At 48.5% G+C, this 18,890-nt stretch overlaps 1 protein-coding gene across 3 annotated transcripts in view; it reads left to right on the forward strand.

The window, feature by feature from the left end:
- The window catches only part of CLSTN2 (calsyntenin 2), a 592,242-nt gene that overhangs the window by 473,918 nt on the left and 99,434 nt on the right, over nt 1-18,890 (forward strand). For all 3 annotated transcript variants that reach the window (XM_064491598.1, XM_010976786.3, XM_064491596.1), the window contains exon 6: nt 10,063-10,248. In XM_064491598.1, coding sequence (XP_064347668.1) covers nt 10,063-10,248 — 186 coding nt within the window. The remainder of the gene's footprint in view (nt 1-10,062; nt 10,249-18,890) is intronic.

Raw genomic sequence — 18,890 nt, forward strand, 5'->3', positions numbered from 1 at the left:
AGGGCCACCCTCCTCAAAATCTTCTACTGGAATCTCCCAAGGTAGAGCTCAGAAATTAGTGCTTTGAGAAGTTTTACAGACGATTCTCCTGCGGCTGGCCCTGACTCTACATCTGTCTATAGACAGGAATTTGGGGAGCACAGTGTGAGCCCCACATAGATGATGTAGATTGCAAGACCTGTGAACTGGGGAGGAGAGAGCGCAGTCTAGGTTGGAGCAATCTTGGAGGACTTCCTGGAAAAGGAATTAGATGTGTTGCCATGGGGCAATGGTGACCACTGTAGATTAGAAGGACAGAGGGAGGTAAGGTAGGAAGTTGTCATAGTGATTGGTCCAGGTGAGAAGTGATGATGGCCAGAAGACTAGAGGGAAGAGAGTTTGATCTTGGGAATCATCTAAAATTCAGAAGCAGAAGGCTTTAATGGCCCTGTGGATATATAGGGTAAAATGTTACAGTGCTCTAAAGTCATGCCTTCCAGATTTGAAGCCTCTGGATGTAAGTTTTAGGAAATAGATTATTAATCTAGAGCAGTGCTTCTCAAATCATTTGTGGTAAAGGACCAGTATTTTCCCAATCAGTCATGGACCATGATTTTGTAAAAATATAGTAGAAACAAATTTCAAGAAAAATGCAATAAATAGCCAAGACATTCAAAATATAAGCCAATGTTTAAAGCATTATTAGATTCAACAAATATAAAATTACTCTGTCAAATTGCTAGAAAGGTTTCTAAATGCTACTCTGATTTCTATATGTAGCTCACGGCAGGCTTGTAACAGGCAGTTCAGAGACCCCACCGGTCTGCCGGCCACAGTGAGGAGCGTTGTTCCAGAGCCCATCCTTGCCCTGGTCTTTCCCCTCCACAAAGTCAAACAGTTTAGTCTTGGATTATCTTTCCAGTTAGTCTGACCAGCAAGCCATCTTTACATGGTCCTCACCTGGTGGCACTGGGTCTCCTGGTCGACAGTGACAGGGCAGGGAGAAGGGGATGATAGAAGCCTTGGGCTTTGTGGGAAGCTGTTGGGCAGGAAACTGTCTGCCGTCTCCCACGTGCTCCTAGAATAAGGCCTGAACGTGTCCACCCACATGCACAACTCCGAAATCGCCCAGGTGAAGGTGGGAGGGTTTGCTCAGGCCGAGGAGTCAGTATTCACGGTGGTGATTTGGGGCAAAATTAAACCCCTTCTGTCATCAGGAATCTGGAGCGAACTTCACAGGCAGAACAAAATTTGAGGACAAATTACTGGTTGTTTCATCTGACATTTATTGAGACTTTCAGGAGACTAAAAAGGTTGCAAATAAATGGCGGTTTCCAAAATTGGAGTCACAGATAAATGCAATTTTATCATCATACACACTTGCCTGCAGATGCTCAAAGTGAGGCTGAGGGTTGTACATATGTGCACACACACACACACACACACACACACACACACACACAGAGCAGCCACTTCTTGAACTCTTCCCATACTAATGCCTGGCAGTCCAGGCACCCTGGGTTCCCAGTGATCACCTTCTTCACCTTTAGAAGCCAAAAGTGGAGTGATTGTGTGTGTGTGTGTGTGTGTGTGTGTGTATGTGAATTTTCATACATCTAATCACTCACTCATTTCATAGATATTTATTGAGCAACTATTATGTGCCAGGCCCTGCAGAGTGATGTACAAATTATGCTCCAGAGATGGAATGGACAATAAACAAATAAGTAAATAATTCTTGGGAGGGAAGGCCAGGCAGGGGTTGGGTGGAGGCAGGGGACTCGTCATCAAGGTGAGGCCCAGATGGCCAGGTGTGGGGTGGCACCTGGAGGAAGAGAAGGACCAGCCTCTGGAAGGAGAGGGACTGAGCACCAGGCAGAGGGCTGACCTGACTTGTACAGTCTGATCTGGGCCTGGGGTTATAATTCTCTCTCCCTCTTTCTCTTTTGTAGTTAATTAAGATCTCTCTTTTCAGCAAGAATTAAAAGGCAACTCTTGTGAAGATGAAATACAGTCAATGGCAAGGGGTCAGAAATAAAAAAGGGAGAGGATTCCTTATATTTGTAACTGAGTTCAGAGAGTTTGTGTTTTGTTTCCTTTTAAAATGTGCCTGCGTGTAATTTTTTTCACTGGGGAAGGGAAAGCCATGTAATTTAATGCTGAAAAATAGATGTGTCTTTTACGTGTAGGACACAGGCTGAGTGGTTTGCGTCTGTTATCTGAGCTAAACCCTATCCCTGCTCTGAAGTAGGTGCTAACATCACCAGTGTTTGTGTGTGTAAACCCAGGAGGGGAAGGCACTGACTGGCTTCCAGTACATGGTACTGAGTGGCAGAGCAGGGATTCACACCTGGGTCTGACACTGAAGCCTAGGCTCCTCCCTTTGCGGGTAGTTAATGAATATTCCCATTCTACACATGAAGAAACTGAGGCTCATAACCATGAAGGAACATGCCCAAGGTTGCTCATTGGGAAAGGCAGCTATGTAATTTGTGGGTCTTCAGTTCAAAATGAAAATGAAAAGCCTCTTGCTTTAAATTTATTAAGATGTTCAAGACAGCGATGTTAAACCAAGAATGAGGCCCTTCTCTGCCTGAAGCTGGTCTTGGAACCAGGACTGGATGCCTAGCCTCTGACTCCTCACCACCTCCCGCCTCCTTCCTGCTGAATGTCCCACCCCACGGTCGTAGGCCCACAAAAGCGGTAGAAGAAATGTAAAAAGAAAATGAATTCAGAAAAGCAAGGAATCCTTTTAAGGGGTTGGCTTTGGAGTCACACAGTCCTGGCCTGAGTTCTGGCTCTACTGCACAGAGCAACTTACCTAATCTTCACACCATCCCCTTGAGATGCAGTTGTCATTTCTCCCCATTTTACAGATGAGGAAATTGAGGTGCACTAGCTGGTGAGCAGAGGAGGCAGGGCTCTGAGGTCTCAACCCTCATCTCTATACTCTGTCGTCTTGACTGTCGTCATGGCCCTACCCACAGTCAGGCTGAGATCCTGAGGAATTCACTCTAGGAGCTGCGTGGGGAGAGGAGACGGAAGGCGAGTCTCAGAAGTTGGCTCCTGTCACTCCCTTTTACACAAAGCCCACTCCCTGGCCCAGCACTCATGTCCCTTGTAACCTGGCCCCAGAGTTCCCTTCTGGCCCACCTCCTACCTGGCCTGCTAGAGACCCACCCCCAGCCTCACATTTGTCTACACTTTCTGAGCGCTGCCAGGCTGCTGAGTAGGGGACACTATTCACATCATTTTCCATCTAAATAGCCCTCTAACGTTGTCCAGCTCCAAGGCCATGAGGAGACACCCTGGGGTTCTCTCTGGCCCCACAAGCCCCTCCTTCTAACAGTGCTGTGTTAGCCATGCCTCCTGCTGTCTGTGTCCTGATGCTCTGACACCTGGGGCCTTGCTGAGCCTGGACGGCCTGCCCTTCTCAGGCTTAGCCAACGCCTAGAGAGAGCAACAGCTTACACTTCTGCCTTTCAAATGCAAACCAAGCCATTCAGAATCCGCAACCCCATCCGTCTTTTATTGGGCGGGCTCACACAACCCTGCCACCATTCACCTGCCTAATCACCCCACTGCCGCAGAGGTCACTGCAATTATACCAACTGGACAGTGCTGAGGCTGCTTACCCTGCCCAGCCTCTTCTGTCCCATGGAAACCACAGTAAAGGCTCTTGACCCCAGTGCTTCTCCATATGCTCCCAGTAGTGTGGGGTCGCCTCTCTTTGGGACTTGTGAATAAAGTTGAAATAGTGTGGTGTGGAGTTTTTTTTGCCAAAAAAAAGTGCAGACTGTGGGCATCCACATGCCAAGGGGCAATAATATCCTCTTTTCAATGACAATAATACCCTGATCTTTTGGTCTTTCACACTTAAATAATTAATACAACCTATATTAAAACAAAGCCCTGGTCACTTCCCCCAGGAAGCCTCCTGTGATTGCCCCTAGTCGATATAACTTACCTCTTCCTCTTTGTTCTCTGGGGTCTGCGTTTTGTCCCTCTGCCTGCCTTCAAGCTGGCTGTGTGTCTGCCACTGCCCTGACCATCAGCGCCATTGAGTTAGAGGTTATGAGTCACACTTCTCTGCCTTCCATGCCTAGGGCTCTGTCTGGCATATAATAGGTGCTCAGTAAATACATGGCATCTAGAATAATAGTAAGAATGATACAAGTCTGATGATAGTAGTTGCAGCAGTGGCCTTCTGTTCCTGGTGCTTTGGGTACCTTTTCTCTGATTCCCAAAGCAACTCTGAAAGTTAGCTTTGGGTTATCTTCATTCTACAGATGAGAAAACAAAGCTCAGAGAAGTTCTGTGATTTCCCCAAGGCCACACAGCTAAGAAGTGGAAGCATCAGGGTTCAAACCTGAGCCTGTCCAGCTAAAGAGTTAAGACTCTTGAATTTAGTTCAATTAAATTGAAGTTAATTCCTTACCATGTGACCCTGTCAGAGATGACCTTCGTGTGGATTGATTAAGAAGTGACAATCAGGTGTGTCCTGGTGTTCTGAAAATGAACCCCAGGCCTAATCCAGCTGCCAAATGACCTTTCCAAAGCACAGTCTGGATCTTTCATGCCCTAAGATGACACCCAAACCTCTTAGCCAGCATTTATCATCTGACCTTCACTTACCCCTCCAACCCATCTCTGCCTCTTCACCCATCCCCAACTCAGATGCCCTGGATGATCAGTGGAGATAAAGATGCTCCCCGTTAAGCATAGGTACCTCCCTAACTTCTCCTGGTAGGAAAAGAAGTCCTTTGGTACCCAAATCAAAGTCGCCCATCTCTAGGAGAAAGTCCAGGTGGTTAAAAGATATCAGGTGGTGGATGCCTGCAAAGATAGGTTAGAATGTCAGCTGCCTGAACACTCCCTGATCAGGGGGACCTCCTTCTAGCCCTCCCACTCCCAGTATCCCCACATCCAGTCATTCATCTCATATGAATCCAGCGATTTCTTAGAGAAACTGATGCTTCTTCAGCTGCTAAAAGCTGAGACCAGGAAGCACCGGAAGCCCCTGAACATGCACAGTTTAAGGAAGGAAGAGTGCTCTGACACACCTGTATCTTTCTCTTTCATCCCCCTGCATCACTTCTGAGAGCAGAGTTGGAACAACGGAACTGAGTGTCTTGGATTAGAAGAGCCCTCAAACCTGAGCTGTCTAGAAGTCTCAGATTAGCTTTTTTCCACCTCCAGGCGTCTAATAAAAGCATTCCAAGTGGCTAATAGTCTCCTGATAAGAAAATATATGTTTCCCAAATTCAGCAAGAGTTATAATACAATCATCATGTTTCTAAATCCCCAATCCACGGAGAAGGAATTTGATTCCTGAAGGCATTCCCGGGTTAGTCTTTTCAGAAATATGTGTGGGGGTCACTGAGCCTGATTATTAAAACAACAGGCAGTTGACTTTTTTTCTCTTCTTTTAAAAAGAAATTGAAACACAATTCTTAAATTAATCCTAGACCCATTATAAATTGAAAAGATTTCGTTTCCAAGCAGGGCAGTTCAGAGAAATTTAGAAAGCTTGTGAAACAAGAAGTAAGATATTTCTACCATGAGGCTTCAGCGGGAAGGTGATTGTGTTGGGCCCTTCCCCTTAAATGCTCACGACAAGCCCGTGAGGAGGCGTAACTGTCTCAAAGCTACAGGTGAGGCAGTGGAGGCCCGGAGATGACAACTGCTTTGCAAAGGTCACGTGACCCACATCTGGGGGAGAGCAGATTCAAGTCCAGGTCTTCCCAGTCTTCAGTGTCAGAACAACACCTCGGCCCCCATGACCAGCCCTCGAGGTCAAGCAGTGATGAAACTGACAGCACTCCTTGATCCTTTGTCAACATCAGAGATTATCATCTGTTTATTTTTTCTATGCCTGTGTAAATTGCATGCTCACAAATGAATCTGTGAAAATCACCATTCTCAGTTCTGGCAAAGCCTCAGAATCATGGAGGAGCTATTGTAAAAGGGCCGGGTGGCCTTGGGCAAGTCACACCAGCTCTCAGCCATGGTTTTCTCATCTGCACAATTAAGATAGTAACACCCACTCACATAGTAACCCCCCACTGGGTCGCTGGGAGGATTCAATGAAGGAACAGGTATAAAAGTTTTTAGCACCTTGTAGATGCTTAATAATTGCACATCCTCCTATTTCTTGTAATAAATGGTATTGAATAGATGATAATTTATAATAACCTATCTATTGAACATGTCCCTTGTGTTTGGGGCTGAAAAGACTGGGCATTTAATCCATCCGACTCTGGGTGGTAGATACGACCTTTACAGAAGAGAAAGCTGAGGCTCTTTGGGCCATCCAACCCTCAAGGAAATGAAGAGGAATACGTATTTCCTGTGGCAAAAACTGAATTGGACGACTTGCAGTTTGCTCTTTAAATCCCCATGCCAGCTCCTTCTTGGAAAATGAAAGATGTGTGTGTGAGCCTCTCACTCTCTCAAGGATGCTACACTCTGAAAGCGTCATTGATTTCTTTCACTCTATGGTTGCAATTTTGCCTGCTCTTCACAAACCATCAACAATAAGCCTCATGAGGTGACTGAAGCAACTGGCAGGCGTGATGTTCTTAAAACTGTTTTGTGCCTAATTACTCCCCGGAGAGGGCCTTGCCCCCACAACCAGAGGTGGCGAAAGGAATGAAAACTCTGCTAGCGCTGTACCTCCACGGGCTTTCCCTCCGCTACTTGTTTGATTCTTTATTTACACTCCTTCTAAAAGGGACTTGAGGTGGAATTTCTTCTCACTGACTGGAGGTCAGTGATAACCTCTAAAATAGCTGGATGAGAAAGAGATGCCCGCAGGCTCCACAGAATGAAGGGAATCTAACCAAGGACGTCTTGGGTTTCTCCAACAGAGGAGGCTTCTAGAAGGAGGTGCTGTGGGAGACTTCTTACCCGCCAACAGAAGGACAGACTCAAGAATTGGTGGTGGAGGGCACCAAGCACCCCCCCCCCCCAAATAAAACCATCTTCTCTGCTTTTTTTTTTTTTTTTTTTTTGGTCTGCATCTCTAAAGAAAAAGGCTTCAGAGAGAGAGGAGTGAGGAGGGGAAGGAAAAAGGCCTCCTCCTTGCTACCATGTCTTGTTATTGGGAAGAGATTCCTCTATTATCAATTCTGTACCAATTGCCTTGCTGAGAACAAAGAGAACCAAACATGTGGTGGGCTGCTCTTGGGATGGATGGTTCTGCAGGACTGAGGGTAGGGGCAGAGAGGGGCAGTACCAGAGAAGCTGCAAAGAGGCTACGGGCTCTGTCTGTGACTCAAGAAGGGCTGTCATGGCCATAATCAAAGTTAGGTCTCTGGGACTCCCCAGGCCCACCTGGCAAAGATTTGCTTTGCTCAGATCCAGGGGTGGAGGGATCAAAAATAAACACAATCCTCGCCTTTAAAGAGTTCCAAGTTAGAGGGCTAAGCAGGCACACAAATGAATAATTAATTCCAAGATGATATCTTGTAGGATTCATTCACACTTTTTACCACTATCTAGTGAGCATCTCCTCTGTGCCAGGCATTGTGCAGAATGATGGAGATTCAGAGTAACTATAAGCTTGGAGTCTAAGGCTGTAGTCTAATGTCAAGGATGCTGTGAGGGCACAGAAGAGGGTTTCTACCCAGACTGGAGAAATCCTGGAAGGCTGCATGGAAGAGGTGACAGACAGAAAGGGATAGAAAAGGAACTCCATACAGAAGAAATGGCATGATCAGGTGCATGGTGACATGAAACATTTTGTAACTTGGGCACAACAAGACTAGTCATGTGTGGACAGCTGCTTACAGCACTGTGACTTTCAGATACACCTGACAAAAAGCCCTCCTGTCCTCCAGTGATGTGTCCTTTAGATTGAACTTGGGGCCTCTGGAGCGTGGGCCATAGCAGTTCCATGATCTCATCCTCCAGGAGGTGATGGACCATTCCAGACACAGATCCTGGGAGCTCTGAGGATGAACATGTAATTGAGTGTATTCACTTGCAGCCACTGTCACCTAAACATCCTCCCCTGGCAAGTTCCCTGGTGATGAACTTCACAACATGGTGTGCAATCTTTGTTCACGGCATGCTCTGAGACACCCCTTAAAGGGAGGCTGGTTAACATCAGGGTTCAGAACTAAACCCAGGTGACGTGGTTATCTGCAGCATGGCAGGGTCACAGTGCAGGGGGATGTTGCCCTCTGTGGACTGGCCATCCCCCTTCCTGTCTGGGGAAGGAACAACTTCGATGGGAGCCCTACTGCTGCCAGACCCACATTGTTGCATCTGATCAGTCCTCATCCCAACACTGAAAGGTTAGCACTGTGGTCCCTACTTGGCTGATGAGATATGAGAGGTGTGGAGACCTTCACTGACCTGAACTTTCAGCCCTGACAGAGTCAGGCCAAGATCGTTGCTGAATCACGTGAATAAGCCTCTCTGAGTCTCTCCACGGGCATCATCTGTGATGCTCAGGCCTCAGCTCAGACAGAAGCTGTCTCCATCTAAAGAGTCCCTCTCAGTCACCGCTCTTCCCTTCAGGGTACTTATCTTTTCTGATAGGACGGCTTGGGCTGCACAAGGCAGGGACCATTCCTGACTCCTCTACTGCCCTGTGTGATGCTCCAAGGAGCGCCTAGTACACAGAAACCCCAAACAAATGGTTGCTCACTGAACGAAGCCATCTGGCAGTCCCTAAGCCCAGCCCCTCCGCTCCACTGGTTTGTTCAAGGTGATGGCCAGTGGCCCACAGGGCATCTGTGGGGAGCCCCCTGGTGGCTGCAGACTGACCATAAATGCGGGACTTTCTGAGTTTCTCATAGGTGAGGACAGGCAGTTCCACAGCTTTTCATTTCTCCTTCAGCAAAAGGATTCCATCTAGCAATGTTCTATGTGACACATGTTCGAGAGTCATAAACTAATAGTACCCACAGCTCATGTTCCTTGGTGATTCAAACCGATGGCTCGGGGTGGCACGGACCTCTCAGGCATTTGTTCTTGCCAGCCAGCACCGTTACCAGTCACCATGCCGTTGCCTTGACGCGCTCTGACTTTCAACCTCTGCTGTTGTTGTTTCAATAAATTCACGCATACACGCTCTCAGTGTTCATTTTTGTTGGTTGCTCCGTTTTGTGTGGTGCCATTTCGATTGTGCTTTTATTCATCTCCAACGTCTTATCATCTCTAAATTATTTTTCCGCTAAAAAGCAGGGATAAGACCACCAACCTTACTTAAGTAGGTCACAGTCCTTCATGTTTGGGAAAGAATCCTTGCACCTCACCTCGTGGCCTCATGTAATCCTGAACTACCGTGTCCTCTTTTGTTTTGTGACAAGATGTATGTGTTCCTAAAACTCACCTTGCTGGACAAAATGGGGAAAATGAGGCGAGGGGCTCAACCCTCAAAAGCATCATCAATGATGCGTGAGGGAGAGAGAGAGAGTGAGAGAACACTGGCGCAGTTTTACACGGGTTAAATGGTTAAGAGATACGTAAGTGCTACCATAAATGCAGCACTTGACCGTGAAGAGACCGGAGGTTTGCTTTCAGAAGTGAACAGGATTGCAACAGGCGCAATTATCGTGATGAGGGCTCTCTTTTTCTTTTCTTTCTTTTTTTTTAATGTCAATATTTATTTGTTTGTTTATTTGTTTTTTGTTGAAGGACAGTCTGTTTCCAATGTCGCATCAATTTCTGGTGCACAGCAGTCATCCATATATATATTCCTTTTCATATTCTTTCTCATTATGGGTTACTAAGGGGATTTTCTGAATGGGACGGAATGTGATAACTGCAGGTGGCTGTGGGGGGCAGGTGGCTCATCACACACGGTGAACCTGTTACTGATAGATGTTTGGTCTGAACATGTGGTTGTTTTATACATTCCTACCTGGCTCAGCTCAGCTGGGTGCAGGTTTCTGCATTCACATGATATTTCCCAAGGAGAAAACCTTGCCTAAACAAATGAGAAGTTCCCATTACCCTCAAACTGTTCCCTCACTTACCCATTGTGTTGGAACAAATTCACGTGTCCAAAACAAGTATGACCACAGGACCGGCTGCACCTGACCTACCGTCATCCTTTCCTTGTTCGCTCAGACTGGACCAAGAGGATTGAGTACCAGCCGGGCTCGGGGAGCATCCCCCTGTTTCCTGACATCCACCTGGAGACATGCGACGGGGCCGTGTCCTCCATCCAGATCACCACTGAGCTGCAGACCAACTACATCGGGAAGGGCTGTGACCGGGAGACCTACTCGGAGAAATCCCTTCAGAAATTATGTGGTAGGTTTTTTTCCTGCTGGAATTTCTCTCAATGAATTGCTTTTAAATAATATACACAAAGCATATCTTCTTACATTATGGAAGAATCAGCCTCTCCCCCCTGCACTGGTCTGTGTAACTCCTGGATGAGTGTTAAATTACTCGTTATGGGTAAAAGGTCAGAGGGCGCAGCACTTGGCATCAGACACTCCTGATCAGACTCCATTTACCAGCCGTATGGCTGTGGGCAAGGGACATCACAAAGCCCTTACTCCTCATCAGTAAAGTAGCGATCTGTGACGCCTTGTGTTGAGGAGCACCTGGCATGGGCTCCCTTCCCTTGCGCTGGTTTATAGAAAGGTGCCTGCCCAGGGTAGCATCAGCCATGCGGGGAGAGGTGGGTCTCCTCCCCACAGGGCCAGCTGCCGGACGTGCAGACTACTTAGTACCCGTGGAAGGGCCGGACCCTTGTTCAGAAATGACCAAGAAATATAAGACAGCCAACAGCGAAGCATTAAACCAAGCTGGGGGCTCCGTGGGACACTCAGGTCACACGCCTGGCTGCCCATGTCAGAGAAGAGCTGGGGGTGAGGGCAAGGTGGGTAAGTGAAGGGTTTACGTAGGGGGCAGAGAGCTGGCTGTCCACTGGCTGTGAGATGGCGCCCCAAGAAAGGAGCAGGCTGGAACCGGGAGACTGGCTGGTGGAGGGTGCAACCCAGGAAAGCTTAGCTTTTGCCTACACCCTGCCTGCACCCTGCCAGACTCCACGTGCACCCTGTTTCATCCCCTCCATCCACGCTAAGAAGGGTGCCTCCATCCAGTTTTAAAGATGGAAAATTTTGAGGTCCAGAGAGGAAGAAGGACTTGTCCAAGGTCACACAGAGAAAGCGACAGAGCCAGATGGTAAGGCAGGTCTAGGGGGAGGAAGGGCTATTTAGCTCAGATCTGGGATGCTGCCGGACCAGGCCTCTGGAGCTAGAACGTAAACCTCCCACGTCAGCTGTGGACTAAGACACCCGGCACAGTGGGGACGGCCCACGGGCGTGGTAAACCAGACTGCGGATGAGCTGATGGGCCTCCTTCCCCCTCACCTGCATACACTTCATTTCTTCCCTGTTCTGTCCATGGATACTCAGGCACTCGCCCTGGCTCTCTAGCCGAGCTGTGAGGAGCTAGGAAAGGGCTTACTTTCAGACCAGGCTTGTACTTGGGGGTCACTCCATCTCCACAAAAGGAAAAGGAGGTTCCTGAGCACACCATCTAGCATCACACACACACACACACGCATGCACGCACGCACACGCACACACACACCTTCACCCACACTACTCCTGCCCAAAGGACCAAGTGACAATTTTAGAACTGAATGTGACGTACACCCTGCTTGGGTATCACCATGTCCCATTTATCATATCACCAGGCTGGCCAGGAGGGCCTGTGGGGATGCAGGCTTCTCCAGAATGTTGCCATAGATCGGGGAAGGCATCACAACCTCTATATTCCAAATGGCTCTTGCGAAAATGGGTATCAGGGGCCCGCAGTCTTGAGAAAATCGCCTCTGGTCCTCTCCTCCACTCCGCGTGCTGAGAAGCCATCTCAGACAATATCTTACTTTGAATGAATATCCCATTTCGTTCCCTGTGCACCTGAATTATAAATCAGCTCAACCTCACGCAACCATGGGCTACAGTCATTTCTGAAACTCCTCCAGGTTGGAAGGGGATGATGGAATCAGCTTGTTAAAGACAGATGGGCCCAAGGGCGCACCCTTGTGATTTGATTTCAAATATTGCTGGGAAGAGACAAGGAGAAATGGGGAGCGAGAAGGATTTTCTGAGGGAAGAAACTTTGGAGCAAAATTGCATCTGGTTGCTAACAAAGCTCATCCCTTCTGGGCTACCAGCCTCGCCTGGCAGGAAGGCAGGTTAATTCAGTCAGGAAGGCGGCTTCCCCTCGAGAGGTGAGCTTATCAAGTGCTGGGAGTGACTCTTTGTTAAGAGAAGTCTGAGCATCTTTCTGGTCACCTTCGCAGCAGTGGCACCCGCCCGCCGCACTTCTGGGAACTCTGTCTGAGTGAGGCTGACAGGTAGGACCACTTCTGTCTCCATATTAGGAGTCTGAATCTTGAATCCACTGAGGGAAAGTTCAGGAAGAAAGGGCAGAAGCAAACGAGTGAGACACGTACATCCGGTGCTGGAGTCGGCTTCTGGACAAGGCGGCTCGTCAGGCTCTGTGCTCTCTCCAGACCAGGAGGGAACCGCAGGCTGGATCGCTTCGAAGGAAAGCGGAGTCTGGGTTGTAATTCCTGACTCCTGCGGGGCCCCTTAGGTTCTGCCCGAGCTTCTGAGCTTCTGTGTGTTTGCAGTGGATGGTCGGCAAGTTGCTGGTGCAGTTACCCAGCTCGGGAACTGCCATGACACTTGAAGCCGCAGCATTCATGCATTTTTCATTCTACAAATCTTTATTGACTTTGGATGGAAACGGGGAGACCAATTAGGATGTTATTGCCATAGTCTAAGCAAGAGATAATGATTTCTGAACCAGGGGAGTGGCAGTAGGGATGAATTTAAGACAGATTTAGAAGGCAAAATCAGCAAGAGGCAGTAATTGATTAGCTGTCAGCAGTGAAAAAGAAGGAATCTTAGGAGACTGTAAGGTGAGCATCTAACTGGACAAGAGTGCCACCAACCACAACTAGAAATTCAGGGCAGGAGAAGATCTAGGGGACAATGATGACAGGTACCTGGGGAACATCCCGAAGTGGGCACCCAGTTCTAGCCCGAGTCTCCACCCTCCTGGGGACCCACCGCCATCCCGCTGATCCCTCCTTACAGCCCATTTCTTCCCGCTGCGCTGCCTCTCCTTGGCCAGGGTACTCCAGATCGTCCTCGCCCCCAGCTCATTCTCATCCCTAAGCCTTTGTTTTGTGTTTCCTTCCCAATAGAATCTCTCTCTCCTGCACTGGTCCAAACCCTTCCCATCAATCAATATTCTCCTTCCTTCTGTGCTCACCGGTTGGAGCAGTCTTGGGATGCTTTCTGGTGCCTTTGTGGTGTCTCTTCTGTGACACTGCAGTTGTGCAGTGACCCAGGCAAAGGTGTCTCCCAGAGGCGCCTTGTGGATGTCCTCTCACTGCATGCTTGCTTCCTCCTCTTGCAACATCGCTCCAGGAAGAGCAGTGACGGAATCCTGTGTAAGGGGGTGTCAGACAATAGCCCGGCAAAGCCTACTGTCGGGAAATACCTGGCAGGTGCAGCAGCACCAGAAATAGCTTCTCTGTTTCCAGTGAAGCGCTGGACACCGGGCATATCGCTGCCTGAGGTTTGTACGCTGAGACACTGTCATTCCACCTTGAAACAAAGACGATGCAGGGCCCTGAACCCGGGTCCCTTTCAGCTTGTAGGATCAGGCTTAGCCTAACGTGGTGCCCCTCTGCCCTTGCTTTACATGAAGCCAGGCCTCCCAGGGCAGTTGAAAAGCTACTAACCACTTCCTCTGGATTCAGAGATTCAAGATGAAGGGCTCAGCCATCTCAGTCCTAGGCCTTCCCGAAGTGAAGTGTCACAGAACAGCCTTGAGTATGAAATGCACAATGGAGCCCCGATGAGACCTCTTGGCCAAATTAAATTTGACGTTAACCACAGCCCAAGAAAAAGCCTGCTTCGATGCCCTTGAGTCACTGCATATTACAATAAATAGCAAAACAGTTTGTGACATACATGTCCTTCAAAGCCCCAAGGCCAGGGCTGCCCTCCCAGGGCTCACAGGCTCCTAGCAGCTGGCTGGCCCCTCCCATATGATGCCTGGATCAGATGCTTTATATGTGGAGTCAAGAACTCCAAGGACATGTCTTGTTGAAGGAAAGGCCAGAGCATTAGCGTGCTGTTAAATCAAGGACTTGATCTGTTAGACCAGTTCAGGTTGCCAGACAGTAATTCATTCTCGGGATTTATACACTTGTGAGGCCAGGAGGTTTTCGTAGAGGATTCATTCATTCATTCATTCATTCGTGGGTTTATTCATTCAACGTATCCAAATACTCTAACTCTTTAGGGTATCTAGAAGTTAATAAGACCACTTAACAATTCAGTCTCCTGGGGAAGACAAATATCTTTTTTAAAAAAAAAAGTTAAGTCTGTGGTTTTCTCCTACACTGTGGAGCCTAACAGAGCTCTTCCTCACTGAGAATCCCAGTCAAAGGCTTTTATACCCTCGGTATATATTCCTCAACTACAGGAAGCCACCAGCAGTTCCTCCAAGATGCTCCTAAATTGCTGGAGTTTCTGGGGGAACCAGTATCAGTCCCTCAGTCATAGTCTGTCCCCCATCCATTCTCCAAGAGCTGAAATGGGCCTCTGACTTTAAGAAAAGCAGTGCACACCTGTTGGGAATCCGATTAAATCACTGCTTATACATCAGCAAGGGCTGCCCACCCCGACCCATGGATGATGACAGTGAGCAGTGGGCTTCTCCCTGGATATGCTGATTTCTTTGAGGCCAGTTAAGCAGCTACCACACAGCATGCCCTCCTGTTCTAGGGAGAAGCTGTCTGCCTGTGGTGGGCTTGCCCTGACTGGTCAGCAACTGGGTATCCATTGCCCTGCCCCAAGAGCTTGGCTGAGCACCCTCAGCCAAAGCCCAGCTTGCTTCACCTGGACGTGCCAAGCCCTTGGAGGAGTCCCTCTTGTCTAGGATCCCAGAAATGGAATGATAGTCTGTTGGTAGGATCAGCAGAGTGTGAGCTCCTTAAAGGACATCAGAAAGTCCTCCACATGCAGATAGAGAAATGGGAATTTTAGCTGCTGATGTCAATCACTTACATGGATTATGAGTCAGGATAAGGCAAGTTATGCTGCAGTAACAAATGACCCCAAAATCTCTTGGCTTAAAATAACAAAGGTTTATTTATCATTCCTACCATTCCTTCTTGGGTTGAATGCGGCTCTGTTCCATTGGTTTTCCGCTGGAATCCAGGCTGACAGAACAGCCTCTATCTAGAATGTTATTGATCTCATGACAGATGGAAAAGACCCATGGTGCACAACATTGTAAAATGACTATAACTCAATAAAAAAAAAGTGTTTAAAAGAAAAGAAAAGACCCGTAGTGAACCATGGACTGGCTCATAAAGCTTCTGCCCTAAGATGACACAGGTCACTTGCACTCACATTTCACTGGTCAGAGCAAGTCACATGGCCTAGTACAATCAGTGGGTCAGAGAGGCATGCTGAAAACAGAGTGCTTCCTATCGTCATGTGGTTCAAGTATGGCCTTTGTCAAGAGGCTTCCTTTGTCCCTGGCTTCCCCTGAGACTCTCTATCAGTGAACTGTTCCACCCACCAAAAATAAGAGACTTTCAGCCAGGTCTCATTTCTGTCTAGTTCACTGCTGCATTCTCACCACAGTGCCTGGTGTGGCTTAGACATTACAGAAACATTTAATGAAATAATGTGGAGTTGCTATTGCTAATCGTAAGAATATGCTACAGAATGAGGCTTGTGTCCTTGAAGACCATGGTTCCTCTCCCCGGAGACCCTCCCCTTCTCCCCCTCCCTTCCCATGCCCCACAGTGGACGATGAGGAGGCACAACTGAGGCTCCCTGTCTGTCACCATTGCCAAGGACCCCCGTGAAGTGCTCAGGACTCTTTGCCCTCACCAGGGCCATCCAGAGCAGAATGCAAACCCTGCAATTAAGAAGTCCAGGCAGTGGCCACTGCCCCAAGGCTCCATGGGGGCTCTCCCACCCCAGTGTGTTCTGAAATCTGCCTCATTCACCTCTGTCTTTATCTACTTGCTGGTTCACAGAGGTTTCCCCATCCTAATAGGGCTCAGGGACCTCAATCAGACCTCACCTTTGGTTCTGAGCCCCCTCCACTCCAGCCGCAGCTGCCGTGCTCCAGACCAGTGTGAACTCCCAACAGCCTGGTGGGTCCCAGGGACCTTCACGAGGATTCCAAAGGATGTCTGAGATACGCTGTGATGTACAGACGATGCCTCATCATCTTTGCGAATTATGCATCCTGTTTACCCACTGTTTTCCACGGCATCCCTTGGGGAGAAGAGAGAACTTGGGGAGAAAGTAAATCTCTCTCAGTTTATTTAAGTGCACCAAAAAATGAAATACAATCTGTTAAGTCTGGGGATGTCTGCACCATCTGGTTAAATGTAGCGTGATGCTTTCCGGGAGGCAACATCTGTAGGCTGGGCAGGGTGGCATGCCGCTCCCCTCACCAGGGAAGACATGGGAACTTCACATCGATGGCCTTGCCAGGGCACATGCTGTCTTCAACATGCCTCTCTGTGGAGAGCCAGCTGTACAGGGAGGCGGGGTCCTGGGAACTGGGCTGGGCTGGGCAGCACACTCTACTGTGTGGTAGAAAGAACACTACTGGGTGTCTGAGAGCAGCGCTTGCCTCTAGCTGGTTTGTGGCTATGTGACCTTGGTCAAGTCTCCCCTATCTGACCCTCAGTCTCCATATTTGCAAAATGTGCAGGAGGTTGCAAGATCTCCCTCCAGGTTGATTGAGGTGGTGCAGTGGGCGTTGTGGGCTTTGAAGCTCGCAAGTCCTGATGACGGATCTACTCACTGGCTGGTTGTGATTCTGGGTTCACTGAGCCTCAGGTTTCTTATCTGTAAATTGGAATCATAATAGTATTCACCACACATAAGTAACTAAGAAAAAACATTGAAGTACTTAATTCGGGTCTGGCGCTCACTCAGTGCCCAATAAAATGTTCCAAGGAAAATAATAATAATGGTCTGTTACGCTGAAAAATAAAGCTCCATAAATATGTGTGCATCAAATAACCCTGACCAAGGATGGCCTTGAATGAAATGTAACCATTTTTGCCTCCTAACCTCCTTATGTCTTCTCTCCATCACCTCCCACTGGTACTTGCCTCTCTCCCTCCATCCAGGCTTGTTTTGAAGGAAATTTTCAATCAGCTCCTTCACTAGTCTGAGGTGTTAATTGCAGTGTGAATTCTATAAGAACATTTGCTCCTTAACAACAGCAAGGTCCATAGTCAAAAAGGACCCTCAAGGGGTGAAGTTCTGAGCCTGTCAAGGCTGCCCTGATTCTGCCGTGTGCGGGCCTGTCTGCTCTGTGTGGTGGAGAAGCTGGCCTCAGCAGCCGCCAGTCACCTATGTACTGGGCTCTGCTGGAGCGTGTTGGCAGCATTAGCTTGAGCTAGAAGTCAGGAGTCCTGTGTGCTCAGTTGCATCTCTCTGGCCACCTAAAATTTCAGGAACAGACACACACTTTGTGTGTGCCCTAATCACTGGCTGTTGTCATGCTGGACAAACCCCGGTGTCAGAGGCAATTCACTTATGGGTCAAAGAAGCTGTTGCCAGGCCACATTGTTCTCGGGGATTCTGGGAAGATGAACTTATTCCAAAGACCATGTATCTCCCACTCCCAAACCACCCTCAGATCTCTACCTGCTACCACCTTGATAGATTCTTTCAAATGCCTCTGGAGGGTGATTACTCTTCAGGCTTTGTTAGTAATTAAACCATTAGTGTGAATTAGCTTATCAGATAAGTAAAACGGTTATCAAATAAAGCTCCAGGAGCATCGGATGAGAACAAGTAAATATTGATGAGAGGTGCAGGGCATGGGCTAGAGGCTGGATGGTTAGGCCCATGTGAGCACTGGGTAGGTGGCCAGAAGCCTCTCTTGGAGACACTGGGTAGAAGGAAAGGTAGTTATAAACATTACTGAAGTGCCCCCTATGTGTCAGGCATGCTACCAGGAAAAACCCCGAGAAAAATGCATGTAAATAATGCAGTCAGCACTGCCCACACTTCCCCTGGATGAGCATAGGCTGCAGGGTGACCACGATCTAAGAGACCAGAGTCTCCCACCCTCTCAGACACTGCAGTTCCTGGAGGCCTCTCCCAGGGCGAGCCTCTCACAGTGCTAAGCAGAGCATCTGGTTCTAAGGATATATATTTATCACACAGCCAACCTCCAACTGCAAACCAATGGGCATTTGTACCAAGGCTAGAGGGAAATCTGGAAACATTTTCAAAGACGTACATTGGTTTCCAATATGGCACCTTCTTAAGGGATTTTTAAGGGTCGTTTAAACTGTAGGAGATGTTTGTGGTGGGTGACTTTGGATCGTAGTCTCTCGGTGAGCTGAGGCTCTGATATACAGAATTCAGAAGGCCAGCAATCCCTGACCAATGGCAGGTAATTCACACACCGCTGTCCATTAAACCCACTTATGGCCGCCTGGTCAGGGCACTGCCGTGAGGGAGCCCCCACACACTTGGCCCGCGGCACCGGGCACACCTTGGACTCCCTGGTTCTTATTCCCTGGCATCAGGAAGCCCCTAGCCATTCTCCTCCCTTGAGCAGCCGAGCCCTGTAGAGGATGTGGAGAACTTAGACTCCCTAAGGATGTGGAGAACTCCGCTGGTAGCACCAGAACTTCAGTGCATGTGGCCCAAAGACCCTCCCAGCTGGGCTGTCCTGTCTCCTGGGCCAGCTGCTCCTGTTCACCACAGCCCCACTCTCCACAAAGCTGTTGGTGTGACTCCCCCAAGGCATAGATCTGCCTATGACACTCCCACTGCTTCAGGTAAAAGTGCTCACATCTTAGCCTGGAATCACCGTGGTAGCAGGAAAAATAACAACTGTAGTAATGGTGACAA

The sequence above is a fragment of the Camelus dromedarius genome, chromosome 2, assembly GCF_036321535.1.
Source record: "Camelus dromedarius isolate mCamDro1 chromosome 2, mCamDro1.pat, whole genome shotgun sequence".
Lineage (NCBI taxonomy): Eukaryota > Metazoa > Chordata > Mammalia > Artiodactyla > Camelidae > Camelus > Camelus dromedarius.